At 41.9% G+C, this 19,758-nt stretch overlaps 1 protein-coding gene across 1 annotated transcript in view; it reads left to right on the top strand.

Annotated features, from left to right (window-relative positions):
* The first annotated feature begins 283 nt into the window (after positions 1–283).
* Positions 284–19,758, top strand: part of LOC129698285 (short transient receptor potential channel 6-like) — a 111,251-nt gene continuing 91,776 nt past the window's right edge. Inside the window, exon 1 of the mRNA XM_055637339.1 lies at positions 284–950. Within this exon, the coding sequence (XP_055493314.1) occupies positions 814–950 (137 nt within the window). The 5' untranslated portion in view covers positions 284–813. The remainder of the gene's footprint in view (positions 951–19,758) is intronic.

Raw genomic sequence — 19,758 nt, 5'->3', positions numbered from 1 at the left:
TGGGCATGTCATAGGGAGATCCTGTGGAGAATGGCACAACATCCCCATCATTGGGGATATATGAATCTTCATCCAACAGCAGAGAAGTGACAGAGCCGGAATGCTTTGAATCGATCTATGAAAACCATGAGCTTTATTTTGAAATACTCAATAGCCACGATCTTAACATGGCTCAACCAGAGACATAAGGAACCGTAGATGTTGGACTTTTGCGCAGAACACCAAGATTAAGGGGGTTTAACACCGCAGAACACCAAGATTGTGCAGTCATGGCTGCACAAGTTTGTTTGTGATTGATCATAATTCATAATGTCTTGGTAAACAAGCACCAAATATTAATGATAAGACCACCAAGATGTGGGAATGTGTTAAATTAATGTGTCATTTCTATGTTAGATTGATTTAACCTCATGAAAAATTGCAATCGTAAAATATGCTTTAATCAAATGAAACGGTTAATTAACTATTAACTCTCTGACATTAGACTGAGTTACTCCAGCACTTTGTGTCTATCTTCAGGGCTGCTTTATGTGTTCATCCTCCAGTGTGAAGTCTCTGCTCTGACATGATCTGCGCCTTGTCAGTCAGTCCGTGCATTCTTGGTGTCAGTCCAGGTCCACACCAGCCTCAAACAGTGAGAGTCGTAGGAGACGTTACGGACAAGAAAGTATCCGCTCCACAAAGATATGTAAAATCTGACGCAGCCGGAGCGTCATTTGAGGACGACGCCAAATCACGGGCTGACTGGGATATAATTTGCTTGGCGAAAACGGTTCAAATCTAAGAAATAGCCAGCCACGGGAGTGCGAGGAGATGGGCGAGACGACGCCGAGGCTCTTTGCGAACAATCCGGCGACCTTTGCCGACTCAGCCCGCGGCAGAGACGATTACAGTCAAATGGACACAGCTTTCCGTCGCGACTACTACACACAGTATGGTCACTGCTCCTCGTAAGTATACAAACACGTGCCAATTTCCCCACCGATCAGATTTTTAATGCACTCTATCACCTGTTTCCAGCACTAAACTGAAGTTATCCTTGACGTGTGCGGTGGTTTATGAAGGTATTGAAATCTTTAGAGCATTGTTGCAGGCTGTTTTGTGTATGTCTCATAGTCATAGAGTGATAATGTAGAAACAGGCCCTTCGGCCCAACTTGCCCTAACCGGCCAACATGTCCCAGCTACCCTAGTCCCACCTGCCTGCGTTTGGACCATATCCCTTCAAACCTGTCCTATCCATGTACCTGTCCATCTGTTTTTTAAACGTTGGGGGGTAGTCCCAGCCTCAACTACCTCCTCTGGCAGCTTGTTCCATACACCCACCACCCATTTCTGTGAACAAGTTACCCCTCAGAATAGAATAGAATAGAATAGTTTCTTTATTGTCATTGTAACATGGACCATGTACAACGAAATTTAAAATGTCAGCCAGATTCCTATCAAATCTTTTCCCCTTCATCTTAAACCTATGTCTTCTGGTCTTCGATTCGTCTACACTGGGCTAGAGACTCTGTGCATCTAAATGTTTTCTGACCTCAAAATTGTTAATGTTCATATGTTAACGTTCCATATTGGGTGTGTGTTGTGTTACATAGAAACATAGAAAATAGGTGCAGGAGTAGGCCATTCGGCACTTCGAGCCAGCACCACCATTCAATATAATCATAGCTGATCATCCAAAATCAGTTCCCCGTTCCTGCTTTCCCCCCATATCCCAAAGACGTATATCGAACTTTCTCTTGAATGCATTGTATTGGTTGATTGTGTTGGTTGATTAGTGGCATTGTATCACCAATGTACCGGAACTATTTGGAGGGAGGGTTGCTTTTCTTCATCGAAATAACGAACAAGGCGTATTTAACACCTTCCGTCACCAGTGACAGATTGAAATGATTGGGGCCATAACCAGTAAAATTCTCCAGTTTCTCCGGAACAGTTCATAATAGGCATGTTTTTTGTTCAATCGGAGTTTTAAGTATATATTTTGTTTAAACTCCTTTATGGTGACTATCTGTAAATATATATTCCAATATTGTTACTTCTGAAACTTCCGTCATGAACTTAGAAACAACCGATTTATAATCAGCCAAACCCAACGTGCTGGATGGACAGACAACTTCCCCAAGTCTGAAGAAGGGTCCCGATCCGCCACGTTGCCTGTCCATTTCCCTCCCCAGATGCCGCATGACCCGCTTGAGTTCCTCCAGCACTTTGTGCCTTGTCTAGATTCCAACGCCTGCAGTTTCGTTTGACTCCAGCAGATTTATAATTGTTGGTTCGGAATTACTTGTCAGAGTCGTTGTGAGGCTGATCCTTCTTGGCTGTTATTAATGAACTAATAATCAATTCAGAGTCGTGAATTTGCGATACTGGTAACCAAGGGACTGTCAGCGGCGGCTATTAGAGTGAGGCTGACAGTTGCTCTCTGGAGTCAGGCTGCGCCGCATGAATAAGCGTGCAAGCCCTGAATTGCTGATATTCAGCTTCTCACTTAACTGCGCTTTTGTGGTCCTCCACGGTGCACAGAAATCGCTGCTATGGTGTGAATTTAACCAAATCGGTCACAAATCTAAACCAATTGAGCAATGTCGACGTCAGGAAAATGCACCTGTGCACGGCAGCCCAGTGGTCAGGCTGGAGTCGAGGATTGTAGCTATGTTGTCTGCCCTACTCCTTCCCAATCAGGGATCTCATGTGACCCCTGCCTCTAATCTTGCTGTAAAACAAAGCCTGAACATTTTACTTCCCCTGCATGAAACGAAGATGAGCTTTCAATGGCTCGATATACCGAAACATCAGTGGTTATAGATCACCGATTTGATATGTGGATTATAATTCCTTCAAATAAAAAAATCAGGATATAATGGATCTTATTTTTGTGCCTTTCAACTTGTTTCTTATGATGGCTCGACTTTATCTCAACTGTAACTGAGTTTGTAATCCCTAATGAAGAAAACTCTCTGGCACTGACGAATTAAGTTAGCAATAAAGACTTATTTAGACTTTAAGACTTAGAAAAACTTGTACATGCCTTTATTACTAGTAGGCTAAATTATTGTAACGGTCTCCTTGCAGGTCTTCCGAAAAAAACTGTCAGGCAGCTACAGCTTGTTCAGAACGCTGTTTCTAGAGTTCTAACAAAGACCAAAAACTTTTGAACACATTACACCAATTCTTAAATCCTTACATTGGCTCCCTGTATGTCAGAGAATTGATTTCAAAATCCTGCTGCTCACCTATAAATCACTACATGGTTTAGGACCAAAGTATATCACTGACATGCTTCCACTATATAAGCCTCTAGACCGCTAAGATCTTCTGAAACCAATCTGTTAGTGAATCCCAGAGTAAATGCAAAACATGGGAAAGCAGGATTTAGTTACTATGCAACAAATAGCTGGAATAAACTTCCTGAAGATTTAAGACTTGCCTCAACTTTGACCACTTTTAAAACAAGCCTGAAAACTTTTATGTTTACTTTAGCTTTCAGCTAAATCTTAACTACATTGCACTTTTAACTTTTGCACTTTTTATAATGCATTTTTAATTTTGCTTTTCTTTTCTTTTAATTCTTCTATTTTATTTCATTTTATTATTTCATTTTATTGTATGACATGTTTTTATGTGAAGCACTTTGAGTCTGCCTCGTGTATGAAATGTGCTATATAAATAAAGTTGCCTTGCCTTGCCTTATTTCAGAAAAAAAAATGCAGGTAAACAAAAAGAAAATTCATGGAAATTACACAAATTAATGGAACAACAGGCCATTTCGCACACAAAATTCATGTAGTTTGTTCAAGGAGGGCTTTTTGAACTATTCCTGCTCTGTGGTGGGTTTCTGCCTCAGTCTGGCAGTGAGTTCCAGATCCCTTCTCAATTCCCAACAAATTAATTTTGTTTTTTCTCACTATCCTCCAATCCTTCCATTAAAATCCATTCTGCCCCAACCCTCCCACCTCCTATTATTTATCTCTCTGGTATGCTCTTGGTTTATTGTCACATATACAGAGTTATAGTGAAAAGTTTTTGTTTGTGTGCTTTCATATCATATGATTCACGAGTACATATGATGCATGAATACAATCAAGCCACACACAAGTGCAACATGTAGTGCAAAGAGAGAAAGTCCAATGTCCACAATGAGGTAGGTTGGAAGATTGGGACTATAACCTAACTTATGCTCAGCAGTCTGATTACAGTGGAAAAGCAGCTGTTCTGGTGGTACGTGTTCTCAAGCTTTTGTAACTTCTGCTTGTCAGGAGAGGGGAGAAGAGGGAATGACCAGGGTGAAATTTGTCCAGCCGTGTTGGCTGCTTTCCTGAAGCAACATGAAGTGTGGATGGAGTTGATAGTGATTTTCTGTTCTTTGTGATGGACTGGGTTATACACTTGACTCACTGCTATTTCTAGCAGTCTTGGACAGAGCTGTTCCTAAGCCTAGCTATGATGCAAGCTGATAGTATATACTTTTTACAGTGCATCCATCGAAGTTGGTAAGTTACATTGGAAGCATGCTAAATATCCTTAGTTCCCTGCTGTGCCAGCGTCCTTGTAGGAGCCAGAACCAAAGCTTGTGAACCTTTCATATCTAGCTCCAGCTGCTGAAGGATTAAGATTACAAACATAGTTACCTTGCAAGTGTACTGGACAATGACATCCAAACCTTTAACACATGGCATTATTGCCCTCTGTTGAATTGCAAAAGACTTTTCAATGCCATAAGCTTAGATTCCTCTTAGCGAGTGTCTCTCTCAGGTTCATGTCCTCAAAATTGCCAACAATTTAATTCCATTTACTCTTGATAACACCATCTAGGTCCATCCCTCATGGGCCATGAAGTTTGCTGCTGCCATCAGCAGAGCCACATGACATCTTCACAGCACCTCATATTCCGCCTGGGGACCTTGCGTCCGGATGGCATTAACATTGAATTCTCCCAATTTTGCTAGCCCTTACTGTCTCCTCCCCTTCCTTAACCCTTGAGCTGTCTCCTCCCACCCTCCTCCTATCCGCCCGCCCTCAGGCTCCTCCTCCTCCCCTTTTCCTTCCTTCTTCCCCCCCCCCCCCCCCCCCCCCCCCCCCCCCCCCCATCAATCTGAGGAAGGGTTTCGGCCCGAAACGTTGCCTATTTCCTTCGCTCCATAGATGCTGCTGCACCCGCTGAGTTTCTCCAGCAATTTTGTGAACCTGACATCTTCACCAACTGCTCCTCCTCACGCTCTTTAACTAAAAGAGGGAAATAGGACCTACTTGTTCACCATGTACTTTTATTCATCTCAGTTAAATCTCTGATTAGCCCCTTTTGGTTTAAAGAAAAGTGCCTCAACTAGGTATGTTACAAAACCTACCTGAATCGTGGCTGAGCATCTGCCCTACCCCGTGTGCGCGATTTTGGCGCTGTTTAGAGGGGGCAGGTTTAAAACGCGATTTTTACTAGGCTGTTGCAATCGAAAATGTTCAGCCTAGTAAATCATTAACGGAAAATCGCTGAAAGACCCCGTCGCAAAAGGTATTATTAGTTTTTATGGCCTTGTATAATAGTTATAGTAGTTTAAAAATCACTCTCTAAACTCGCAACCTCTCGCAGCCCCAGGGTTTTATAAAGCAAACAATTAAAGGTATGTACCTTATTTTTACATTAAATGGGGCTTCTTAAGAACCCTGTATATAAAGTTTTCTATAGCGAGTAGTTCATTTTGGGCTCTTTATATCCCGCAGTATTTTTCTGGGCATTTGAGGGCACAAATCCAGTGCAATGTGAACGTTCTAAACCAGCGCATTCACAGGAACCCACTAGAAAGCTGATTTAAATTGACTTTAATTTACAGCAATTGAACACTAAATTCCTTCCATTTGGCCTATAAATTGATGTAAATGAGATTTTAAAATCATGTTTTATTGTGAATTATTTGTGAATATTATTTGGACACTTGGGCTATTTAAAAATGTTAATCATTTATTAAGAAATGGATAGATGTTTAGATCTAGTAATTGAAGTTTGAAATTGGCTACAATTGGGTAACTAACTAAGTATATGCTTTAATTTCAGGTCATCCAAGTAAGATTATTTTATATTTGTTGCAGAATGCTTCAATCTATGATAAGTGAAAATTTCATTCAGTTCTCTTAATTTTTAAGAAAGTTATGGGCTTTTGACTGTCCACGATCACAGCTTTTTTGTTATGTTCATAGAAAATCAATAGGGAACAAGATGCTAATTTCCAAGTATGAAAATGGCCATAACTTTTTTATTACTTGAGATATGAAAGTGAATTAGATGTCAAATTAAACTTATTGATGCTTTATCTGATGGGATAAATTGCAGACTTGATTTTTTAAATCTCAAAATTTTGTAACATTGCTACCTCAACACGGACAATCTTTTCTCATAATTAAACGTTTCCATCCTTGGAATTATCCTCCCACCCATAACCTTGTGGCATAGCCGGGCTCTCATTCTACTGCTACAGTCAGGCCAGCAAATCACTACTGGTCCAGTGAGGAGAACTGATGGGCATGCTTGGAACACTAATTGGTATATCTCAAGTTGAAAGTTACACCACTGTACTATATATACATCTACGACAGATCAAAGTGGTCCCACAACCACTGGATGAGATTGAAATCTGCAATCCTGCCGCATGTAATTATGAATGATGGTCATTCATTTAGCTGTTAAGGGTTGGAGGGGCAAAAGCTCCAATAATGAATTGAATTGAATTTCCTTGCAGTCATGACAGAAAAAAGCAACAATTTACCACAAACATCCATCACAGTGAATCTCCAGGCACCTGTTCACTGTGATGGAAGGCAAATAGTCTTATTTCTTCCTTGCTTGTTCTCCTGCTGTCAGGCAGTCAAACTGTTGTGTCGAGGCGATCGAGGCTCTCGATGTTGAAGCCTCCGCTGGGTGATGGTATATCCTGAGGCCAATTTTAAACCCTGCGAACGGGCTGATTCAAATTCCGTAATTCGGGACGCATGAAACTGCTGTTGCGGGAGCTCCCGAAAATCGGTCACCAACCAGGGACCTGCGAGCTCCCGATGTTACCGTCCACAGGACTTGTGGCCAAAGCCTCCGAAGCTCCAAAGTCGGGTCGCAGCTATAGCGCCACCACAGCCTCCAAAGTCAACCACCTCCGTGATGGTGAGTCCACAGGCTCTGCCACCGGAGCCCCCAAAGTCGTTTCCAGTTGGAGGCCGCCAGCTCCACAATATTAGACCTCAGCGCAGATGGAGACGGAGATACGACAAGGAAAGGGTCTTACCCCCGCTGAAGGAAGAGATTAAAAAAAAGTTTCCCCCACCCCCCACATATCTAATGTATATTACTAAAAGTCTAATCTTGACCACTTTCTGTTGTTCTGTATATTGATTTTAGAAAAAACACAGCCACTTTTCGCCATCTTAATCAGAATCCCACTCTGCTGCGCAGGACAAGAGGATTTTTCTCAATGATGAAAAATAAAAGCATTATTAGTGTTTAAAAAATGTTGAGGTTCTTTCTCCTGAAAGCCACGCCCCTTCCGGAGGGACTATGAAACCCAGAAGTGTTGAGTGCCTCAGTCAATCTCTGCAAGGTGGTGGAGTGAGAGGGTCATGTCCCTCAGTCAGAGTTGTGAATAGCACTGAACACATGTCTACTAAACTGTGAGTGGTTTTACTGACCTGTCAGTGCCCTTAATGTGGTTTGAAAATATAGTTTGGAAATGCCAAAGCCGTGTTGCCCTTGTTTTGGAAATTCTAAAGCTGTGTTGCCTTTGGTTTGGAAATGCTAAAGCTGTCTTGCTTTTGGTTTGGAAATGCTAAAGCTGTGTTCCCTTTGGTTTGGAAATGCTAAAGCCGTGTTGCCTTTGGTTTGGAAATGCTAAAGCTGTGTTGCCTAATTAAAGTTGCCTTGCCTAATTAAAGTTGCCTTACCTAATTAAAGTTGCCCTGCCTTGCCTAATTAAAGTTGCCTCGCCTAATTAAAGTTGCCTTCTATATAATTAAAAGTCTAATCTTGACCACTTTCTGTTTGCGCTTTATATTGATTTTAGAAAAAATGCTACCACGTACGGCTGTGATTTTTGGCCATCTCAGAGTCCTCCTCCGTTTATCAGGTGCTGAGGATTTTTCCCATCGATGAAAAATAAAAGAGTTATTAGTGTTTAAAAATGTTGAGATTCTCTCTCCTGTCAATCACGCCACGAAGGCCACACCCTTTCTGGTGGGAGGGGGCGAGGGACTATAAAACCCAGAAGTGTGGGCATGGCTCAGTCTCTGCAAGATGGAGGAGGGAGAGGTCACGACTCACTGTCTTTAGTGGCCTTGCACCCTTCTTGAAATGGTATGAAACTGCACTTGAATTTGGTGGCCTTGCACTCTGCTTGAAGTGGTAAGAAACTGCACTTGAATTTGGTGGTCTTGCACCCTGCTTGAAATGGAATTTCAAGGAATAACCGTGAGTCAACTGCCAGCCCACCAGCCATGAGTGAGTTTAACATCAAAGGATCGTTGGAATCTGTTTGAGCATGAACTCTCACAGCAGTTAAGATGAGAACTTGATTTGCTAAGGAATAGAAACCTATGGACCAAATGGTGGTAAATGGGATTAACATAGATAGGTACTTGATGGTTTACATGGATATATTTGGATGAAGGGCCTGTTTCCTGCATGAATCGCATGATTCTATGAATTTCTGACTCCATGATTAGAATAATCTTGCAAATTGTAGTGCAGTGGTAGTGTTGCTGCCTTACTGCACCAGAGACCCTGGTTCGATCCTGACCTCGGGTGCAGTCCGTACAGTTTGTACGTTCTCTTCGTGACCGCAAGGGTTTTCGCCGGGTGCTCCGGTTTCCTCCCACACTCCAAAGACGTACAGGGCTGTATGTTAATTGGCTTTGGCAAATTGTTCCCAGTGTATAGGATAGTGCTAGTGCATGGGGATCACTGGTCGCAGAAAGCTCAATGGGCCAAAGGGTCTGTTTCCGCACTGTATCTCTAAACTAAACTAAATTCATTTGTTTTATGTTGTTCATTATATGATAACTGTCAACCAGGAAAATAGAGGAACTTGACTGCCAGTTCTTTGTATTACACCAGTGTTTCATAATGGCATGTTGGTGCTGCAGATTATTGGTTCAATGTTCCAGTGACTCAAGGATTGGTCCCAACCTCAGTATATCTGTGTAGAGTTTGCACATTCTCCCTGTGACTGTTAGGGTTTCCCACCAAGTTCTCTGGTTACTTCCACATCCCAAATATTTCCTGGTAGATTGATTGAAGACAGCAAATTACTCCTGAGTGTAAGACAAATATCTGGTAAAATGATGTTGATGAGCACGCAAAAGAGAATGAAGGGCCTGTCCCACAGCGATTTTTTCGGCGACTGCCGGCGTCATATCAGTGTCGCCAAAAGATTTTGAACATTTCAAAATCCAGTGGCGACAAAAAAATGTTGCAACATTTGAAAAAACACGGCGCGTCATACGTCATCACGCCGCGTCACTGCCACAAAATTTTCAGTCACCTGATACGTCAGTCAATGATGCCGGCAGTCGTCGAAAGAAATCGCCAAGTGGGACAGGCCCTTTTGTTATTGGATTGTTGGGAAATCAGAAGAGGGGAATGGGACTTCTAGATATGCTCTTCTGAAAGTTGACCTGGACCCCGTGGGCCTCATGGTCTTTTCAGTGTTGTGATAATTAAGCTCAGAAGAGACAACATTTAATCGTGGAAATTGCTTGGAGCTGACCTCTCGATGTGTAGTCAACTTCCATCTACTCACGCCCAAACCCAAATTTGAGGATGCAAGGGTTGTTATTGTTACTGATCCTGGATCAAGGACTCAGACAAGTGTCACACCACACCATGGTTCCTACATGTACTGTAGGTAAACAGAATAGATTGAGCCACTCGGCCAAATCAGTTTCATAAAATAAATTCTGATGTTTTTAGTCCTTCAATGTAATTATCATTTAGCAATTGTTCAGTGCAAGCTGTGTTAGTCTGATAAACAGTAAGCTCATCTTTAATTTGTATCAGCATCATGATGTGAATTCAATACCCTTGCATAGTGTACCTCACATCTGCCTTGTAGACCATTATGTTTTCATATTTACTGATTTGGTGTAATTAGTTATGGTTTAAAATAATTTAGAATACTGTGTAACAGTTCAAATAGTTTTAAATGCAAAATGTGATTAAACCTTCATGCCTGTCAATAATAATCAGTATTGCCTGCAAATGCTTGTATTCAAAGATGATGATTAATGTTGATTTTAATCTTTAAGGATCATGGGTTCTTTGCAGTCCAGTGTCAATCATGTGTTGTGTCATTTGTTTTTTTAACATCTGCTCTTTCATGTTATCCAGTATTAAGCTAGACCAACAACGAACCAACAATGTAAGCACCAAACAGAAGAAATAGACACAAAAAGCTGGAGTAACTCAGCGGGACAGGCAACATCTCTGGAGAGAAGGAATGGGTGATGTTTCGGGTCTCGAGAGATGCACCTCCAGAGATGCTGTCTGTCTCGCTGAGTTACTCTAACTTTTTGTGTCTATTTTCGGTTTAAACCAACATCTGCAGATCCTTCTTACACAGAACATGAAATTAAACCAGATTCCATAAAAGGACACCATAGAATTTGATCTTCCACTCTGGACTATTATTGTTATTATGGCACTATTTTTTGTTTGTTGTTTATGTGTACGTATGTGTGTGTGTATATATACAGTATATGTATGTATATATGTCCCAGCTCCTCCAAAGACTGCAGACCAGTGGCTCTGACTTCACACATCATGAAGTCCCTGGAGAGACTGGTGCTCACTCACCCATGACCCTTGTTTAAACCCTGCCTGGACCCCCTGCAGTTTGCTTACCAAATAAAGGTGGGGGTTGAAGACGCCATCATCCACCAGCTCCATCTTTCCTATGTTCACCTGGATAAGCCGGGAAGCACTGTGAGAGTCGTGCTTTTTGACTTCTCCGGTGCTTTTAACACCATCTGGCCTGCACTGCTAGGGAGCAAACTGCAGAACATGCGGGTGGATGCTCCACTGGTATCCTGGATCACCAACTACCTGACTGGGCGACCACAGTATGTCAGGCTACAGAACTGTGTCTTGGACATGGTAGTGAGCAACACAAGGGCCCCTCAAGGGACGGTCCTCTCTCCCTTCCCGTTCACCATCTACACCTCTGACCTCAGATATAATTCGGACTCCTGCCACATGCAGATGTTTTCGGATGACTGCAGTTGTGGGCTGCATCAGTGAGAGCATGGAAGCTGAATACAGAGGTGTAGTCAACGACTTTGTTGAGTGGTGTGGGCTGAATCACCTCCTGGGATAAATACAGTTCTATTGTATTGTATTGTATTGTAATGTTTTGTATTGTATTGTATGTATGTATATATGTATACTAGACCATTGGGTCCCTGTCACACGGGAGGTCTGGTCCCCAATGCAATATTCCACCACTCCCATAGCCCCCATGGGAGGCCTGGTCCCCCAACGCAACCCGTTCCTCAACACAAGATTCCACCACTCACCCGTTCCCCCAACACAACGCATTCCCCCAACACAATATTCCAGCACTCACCCATTGCCCCCAACTGCGCTGGGTGGCTCATTTCCCCTTATTCACCTTCCCTCATTAAACTTTTAAAAAAAAAATCTTGCTGCCAGGTATATACTTGCTGCCAGGAAAATAAAAAAAAGGGATTGCAACTATGTAGCTTGCAATTGCACTTGCCAGTGCTGGCAGGACTGAGTGTCCCTGGAGTGCACATTGTAACGGGTAGAGGGCTGTCCCACTGCGGCAACCTAATTCGCGAGTTTAGAAGAGTTTAGGAGAGTTTGAAAAAAATGCCATGTTGTAGACCTCCTTCGACTATGTAGAAGACCTCCTTTGACCTCCTTGAATATGTTGAAGACTAGCTATGACTAGCTTCGACTAGCTTCGGGAAAATTGGACTCCGAATAGCGGAGAGATGACGACCTCCTTCGATCTCCTTCGACCTCCCTCGACTATGTTGAAGACTGACTACCTTCGACTACCCTCGATTACCTACAAATAACATGCCGACCTACTACGACCTACTTCGACTAAACCTATGAGTAAAAAAAGTATTGATTTTTTCCATGGTGACCTTTTATTACTCGCGGGCATTTTTCAACATGTTGAAAAAAACGCCGCGACCCAGCTGAGGCCTCGAGTATGTGGGGACTACCCTCAAGCATGAAGGAGAGTTACAAAGACCTCCAAGGACCTTGTGTTCGGGAGCCCCCCCGACAACAGCAGAGGACTACTGAATTTTTTGGGGGGGGGGGGCTTTCTGGAGCGCTAGTATGGGTGTTGTGGGCTGAAGGGACTGGTTTCCAGAGGGCTAGTATGCAAATTGTGCGCCAAATGGATTCTTGGGCTGGCAATCAAGCCTGTTGTGCTGGCAACTCACTCACTCACGGCTGGTGGGCTGGTAGTTGACTCACGGCTAATCCTTGAAATTCTATTTCAAGCAGGGCATAAGGCCACCAAATTCAAGTGCAGTTTCTTACCACTTCTAGCAGGGTGCAAGGCCACCAAATTCAAGTGCAGTTTCATACCATTTGAAGTAGGGTGCAAAGCCACTAAAGACAGCGAGTCGTGACCTCTCTCTCCTCCATCTTGCAGAGACTGAGCCACACCCACATTTCCGGGTTTTATAACCCCTCCCCCCCCTCCACCGGAAAAGGTGTGGCTTTCAAGGAGTGATTGACAGGATAGAGATCTCAGCATTTTTTAAAAAACTAATAACACTTTTATTTTTCATTGATGGGAAGAATTCTCTGCATCTGCTCAGTGGAGGAGGACTGAGTAAGATGGCCAATTTGCAGTAAGTAGTGCCTTTCAACTTCAAGCCAATGCACCCACGCCCCCCATTTGCAGTAAGTAGTGCCTTTCAACTTCAAGCCAAAGCAACCAATCCACCATTTGCAGTAAGTAGTGCCTTACAACTTCATGCCACCATTTGCAGTAAGTGGTGTCTTTCAACTTCAAGCCATACCCAAGCCACCATTTTGCAGTAAGTAGTGCCTTTCAACTCGACAAAGCAACCAAGCCACCATTTGCAGTAATAGTGCCTTTCAACTTCAAACCAAAGCTCCCAAGCCACCATTTGCAGTAAGTAGTGCTTTCAACTTCAAGCCAAAACACCCCAGCCACCATTTGCAGTAAATAGTGTCTTTCAACTTCATGCCGCCATTTGCAGTAAGTAGTGCCTTTCAACTTCATGCCACCATTTGCAGTAAGTGGTGTATTTCAACTTCTGGAACGCTAGTATGAATCATTTTAGAACCAATAGACATTTTTTTGCAAGCTTTAGAACCAATAGAGACACTTTTTTGCAAGCTTTAGAACCAATAGACACTTTTTGCTAGCTTTAGAACCAATAGACACATTTTGCAAGCTTTAGAACCAATAGACATTTTTTGCAAGCTTTAGAACCAATAGACATTTTTTTTGCAAGCTTTAGAACCAATAGACATTTTTTTGCAAGCTTTAGAACCAATAGACGTTTTTTTTGCAAGCTATAGAACCAATAGACATTTTTGCAAGCTTTAGAACCAATAGACATTTTTTTTGCAAGATTTAGAACCAATAGACATTTTTTTGCAAGCTTTAGAACCAATAGACATTTTTTTTGCAAGCTTTAGAACCAATAGACATTTTTTTGCAAGCTTTAGAACCAATAGAGACACGTTTTTTGCAAGCTTTAGAACCAATAGAGACACTTTTTGCAAGCTTTAGAACCAATAGACATTTTTTGCAAGCTTTAGAACCAATAGACATTTTTTTTGCAAGCTTTTGAACCAATAGACATTTTTTTGCAAGCTTTGGAACCAATAGACATTTTTTGCAAGCTTTAGAACCAATGGACATTTTTTTGCAAGCTTTAGAACCAATAGACGTTTTTTGCAAGCTTTAGAACCAATAGACATGTTTTGCCAGCTTTAGAACCAATAGACATATTTTTGCCAGCTTTAGAACCAATAGACATATTTTTGCAAGCTTTAGAACCAATAGACATATTTTTGCAAGCTTTAGAACCAATAGAAATTTTTTGCAAGCTTTAGAACCAATAGACATTTTTTAGCAAGCTTTAGAACCAATAGACACATTCTGCAAGCACTTTAGAACCACTAAGGGCACTTACATTTGAGTGGACATGTGTTCAGTATTATTCACAGCTCAGAGAAACGTGACCCTCTGCCTTCCTCCATCTTAAAGAGTGAGTGAGGGACACCACTTCCTGATTTTATAGTCCCTCCCCCCTGCCGCCAGCAGGGCAGCAGAGAGAATGGGGAATTTTGTAAAAACATTAATATCTCTGTCATTTTTAATCGACGGGAAAAATCCTCTGGCACATATGCGGCGGAGGGGGGCTCTGAGCAAGGTGGCCAAAAATGACGGCCTTAGATGGCGGCGTTCTCTCGGAAATCGCAGCACAGATGGCCAAAACCGGACAAGAACAGACTTTTAGTAATATAAGATTATACCTAAAATATTCTTGAATTTAAATCTAATTTGTTTAAATTGGTAAAGGGCCTGTCCCACTTTCACAACCTAATTCACGGCCTTTTTTACTCATGGACATTTATCATCAGGCTAGAACAACGCCTACTTGATCCCTCGAGTGCCTACGACTAGCATCACAATCTACCTACGACTTCCTACGACCTCGTGATGACCATGCTGCGAGTATGAGTCAAGGGCAAACTCAGCAGAGGTCGTGAATTAGGTCGTGAAAGTGGGACAGGCCCTTAAGGCTTCAGTATTTTCAATGTTTCCATTCTGTATATCAAAACTAAGCTAATATTTAAGTCTCAAAACCGGCTGAAACTTAAGGATTGAGCAAGTGAATTACTATAATGGAATGTAGTTTAATATTTAAACTGTATAAACTTAAATTTATGCAAAAGAATCAATAGCTTTCTAATAGTCTGTCTTTTCAACTTTAGTTAGCAATATGTTTTTTAATCAAATGTTTACTTAAACAAGATTATTACACATATGAATAATTTTGCTGTTAAAGTGACAGTTAATAATTTGCTGTGCAATTATCAGATCAGTGAGACTGCCTAATAATATTTTGAGCACCTCAGAAATGCATTAGCCATGAAAAAGTGTGAAAAAAAGTTTGTGATGCATTCTTTAATTGCATCTCTTGTGGAAATAAACTTATACCAACATGCCTATGGCTTGTGCACCTGATGCACTCTCGATCAATTGATGGCAACTGGAGCAGTTACACAAGTGTTTGTGCGCCCCAAATAGGCCTGGAGTCAGGTGAATGAAAATCAAGCCACAGCTCCCACACCTAATCTCTACAGCTGCCTGAACCACAATGCAAGGAGGTACTGCGAAGGTCAAGCTAGGCCATCGTGTTCTCCACTGCCACACTTGATTTTTAGATTCACTCATGAAGAAAGAAGTCAGGAAAGGCTTAGACTGTACATCGGTGCAAGACTTGTGAAGAGAGGCGACGACAAGTAGAAGAATGTGAGGATAACATGTTGTCAATAATAGCACTCTGGTGCCAAACTGCATGCAATTACGTGTAGGAAGGAACTGCAGATGCTGGTTTACACGGAAAATAGACATAAAATGTTGGAGTAACTTAGCGGGACAGGCAGCATCTCTGGAGTAAAGGAATGGGTGACATTTCAGGTCGAGACTGAAGAAGGGTCTCGACCCGAAACATCACCCATTCCTTCCCTCCAGAGATGCTGCCTGTCTCAGTGAGTTACTCCAGCATCTTTTGTCTGTCTGCAATTACGTGTTCTGTAATTTGAAATTCAATCTAAAGTCATCAGCTAGTTATACAGCGAGTTGTTGTTGTGAGCACCGCAGCTTCCTTATCCCTTACAAGGTACTCCCAGTGCCAGTCAACATGAACTCATGTTAAAAGGTAAGGTAAGAAAATGACTGAATGTTTATTTTGTGATGCTGTTGTTCCACTGTCCAATGGGGAGTTACCATTTAAATCACAACAAATAGATTTCCACTGAAAATATAGTATTTTATCATTTGAACATAGCAAAATGAATAATTAAAAAAAAACCCTAAACTAGTTGGGTTTGGCATGGTTTCTATGCACAGTTGTTGGATTTCATCTTCAGAATTACTCATAATTGTGTTATCATGGATTGGATTCCATGTGTCATTTTTCATACACTTTTATTTTCTGTCACTGAACCAATTTCCACTGTTTCTTGGATCCCATGGGTCATTAATGCTTTCCACAGTCTGCAATGTCAGACATTGTCAAATGTTTTGCAAATATCCATGTTTTTTAGTATTTTGTTTTATAGGGATACAGGATACGGAAATAGGCCCTTCGGCCCACCTGGTCCGCGCCGACCAGCAATCCCCGCACATTAACACTATCCTATACATACTAGGGACATTTTTTTACACATACTCTAAGCCAATTAACCTACCTTACATACCTGTACGTCTTTGCAGTGTAGTAGGAAATTGAAGATCTCGGAGAAAACCCACGCGGTCATGGAGAACGTCCAAACTCCGAACAAACTCCGAACAGCAGGCAGTGAAGAAAGTGAATGGCATGTTGGCCTTTATAACAAGAGGAATAAAATATTGGAGCAAAGAGGTCCTTCTGCAGTTGTACAGAGCCCTAGTGAAACCTCACCTGAAGTATTGTGTATAGTTTTGGTCCCCTAATTTGAGGAAGGACATTGTTGCTATTGAGGGAGTGCAGCGTAGGTTTACAAGGTTAGTTCCCGGGATGGCCGGACGGTCATATGCTGAGAGAATGGAGCAGCTGGGCGTGTACACTCTGGAGTTTAGAAGGATGAGAGGGAATCTCATTGAAACATATAAGATTGTTAAGGGTTTGGACATGCTATAGGCAGGAAACATGTTCCTGATGTTGGGGGAGTCCAGAACCAGGGCCCACAGTTTAGGAATAAGGGATAAGCCATTTAGAACGGAGATGATTAAACACTTTTTCTCACAGAGAGTGGTGAGTCTGTGGAATTCTCTGCCTCAGAGGGCGGTGGAGGCGGGTTCTCTGGATGCTTTCAAGAGCGAGCTATATAGGGCTCTTAAAAATAGCAGAGTCAGGGGATATGGGGAGAAGGCAGGAACGGGGTACTGATTGGGGATGATCAGCCATGATCACATTGAATGGCGGTGCTGACTCGAAGGGCCAAATGGCCTACTCCTGCACCTATTGTCTATTGTCTATTGTCTATTGTCTATTGACTGCACCCGTAGTAGTGATTGAACTTGGGTCTCTGGTGCTGCACGCACTGTAAGACAGCAACTACCGCTGCGCCACCGTGTTGTTACATTAAACACTGATTTTTCCTAAATGAATCCATGTTGAATGTTTCTTGATTAAACTCTGTCATTCAAAATGAATGTACTGTATCTTAAGGCTTTTGAATTGATTTTCATAACTTACCACTACTGCAATTAAATGAACTGGGCTGAAATTGCTTGCTTCGTCCCTTCCACCATTTTCAAACAATGGTATAAAATTTATAGTCCTCTAATCCTATGACACTACTTGCTTTGTTCTGTTAACAGCCTGGGATAAATTTCATGTGGGTAAGGCAAACTCCACGTAAAGTTGCCAAAACCTATAAAACTTCCACTATTACCACTTTTTATTGTCATTCAATATTTTGTCTTGGATTGCTTAAGTACAATATCAACATAATCCCCTCCTGCTCCTGACCATTTATGATCACTACATGTTTTTTATTTCCTAATTTATCCTTGGGCTCTTTGGAATATTGAAAACTTTGGATTTTCTTTGATGTTACTTGCAATATCTTTCATGTTATCAATTTACCTTTGTGAGGCAAATAGAAAGGCTTGATGGTACACAAAATAATTCCCATGGCTAGACAAGAGGGCATAGGTTTATAGGTAGGGAAGATTCATAGAGAATTTGAGAGAACATGTTTGCACACAGAGTGTGGTTGGAGTATGGAACATGCTGCCTGAAGAGGTGGTCGGGGCAGAAACACCCACATTCATGCCAATCATCGATCATCTGTTCTATATCATCACAATTTCTCATCCACATCCCACACATTAGGACCAATTTTTCAAAGAGCAATAAAACTACAAGCCTGCATATCATGGAATGTGGGCAGAAACTTGATCACTGTGAGAAAACCCACACGGTCATAGGGAGAACATGCAAACTCCAGACAGACAGCACCTGTTGTCATGAATAAACTTTATTCTCTGGCACTGTGAGGTAGAAGCTCGGCCTGTTGAGCCTTTGAGCCATCCATTTACACTACTAAGTATCTTAATGGTTTATTCTTAGGTTTTATTGTTCATTGGCTGGTCAGGCCTGTGCTGTATATGGATGACAGCTGGGGACATTGTGCTTTTCAATGAAATGATATAAAAACGCATATAATTTTATAACTTGCAAGATACTACTTGAATATTATTGACAACATTGTACAGAGTGTAAATCATGAACAAAAGATTTTTGGGTTCGTAAGGCCATAAGTGTAGGAATAGAATTAGGCCATTCGGCACATCAAGTCCACTCTGCCATTCAATCGTGGCTGATTTATCTCTCCCTCCTAACCGCATTCTCTTGCCTTCTCGCAATAACCTATGACACCTGTACTAATCGAGAATCGATCTATCTCTGCTTTGAAAATATCCCCTGACTTGGCCTCCACAGCCTTCTGTGGCAAATAATTCCCCTGATTCACTACCCTCTGACTAAAGAAATGTCTTCTCATCTCCTTCCTAAAAGAACGTCCTTTAATTCTGAGGGTATGACCTCTAGTCCTCGACTCTCCCACTAGTGTAAATGTCCTCTCCACATCCACTCTATCCAAGCCTTTCACTATACTGCAAGTTTCAATGAGGTCCCCCCTCATTCTCCTAAACTCCAGCGAGTACAGGCCCAGTGCCGACAAAAGCTCATCAAAGGTTAACCTACAAATTCCTGGGATAATTCTTGTAAACCTCCTCTGGACCCTCTCGAGAGCCAGCACATCCTACCTCGGATATGGTGCCCAAAATTGCTTACAATATTCCAAATGCAGCCTTACCAGCGCCTTATAGATCCTCAGCATTACATCCCTATTTTTGTATACAAGCTCTCTTGAAATAAATGCTAGCATTGAGTGTGCTTTCTTTACTACCGATTCGACATGCAGATGAACTTTTTGGGAATCTTGAACCAGAACTCCCAAGTCCCTTTGCATCTCCAATTTCTGGATTCTCTCCCTATTTAGAAAAGGGTTCTACGCCTTTATTCCTACTACCAAAATGCATGAATCCACACTTTGCTACACTATATTCCGTCTGCCATTTCTCTGCCCACTCTCCCAATCTTTCCAAGTCCTCCTGCACAGTGCCTGGTTACTCTACACTACCTGCCCTTCCACCTATTTTCGTATAATCCAAAAACCTGGCCACAAAGCCTTCAATCTCCTCGTCCAAATCATTAAGAAATGATGTGAGTAGTAGTGGCCTCAGCACCGACCCATGTGGAATCCCGTTCGTCACTGGCATATCAATTAAGTTGCTAATTAAGTGTGAAGATGTAATATCAGGTTTATTGTGGGAAGTTTCATTGTCATTTTCCATTATTAATTTCATCAAAGCCTCGGAAGTAAAATCAGTACTAATACTATTTGAGATGGTGCGCAATGTACTAGTCAAAAATAGTCTTAGAATCTTTTTCACAACAAAGGCAACATACCATCCTGGTC

This window comes from Leucoraja erinacea, chromosome 6, assembly GCF_028641065.1.
Source record: "Leucoraja erinacea ecotype New England chromosome 6, Leri_hhj_1, whole genome shotgun sequence".
Lineage (NCBI taxonomy): Eukaryota > Metazoa > Chordata > Chondrichthyes > Rajiformes > Rajidae > Leucoraja > Leucoraja erinaceus.
Note: the sequence above shows the minus strand (reverse complement) of the source record. Positions and strands in the feature narration are given on the sequence as shown.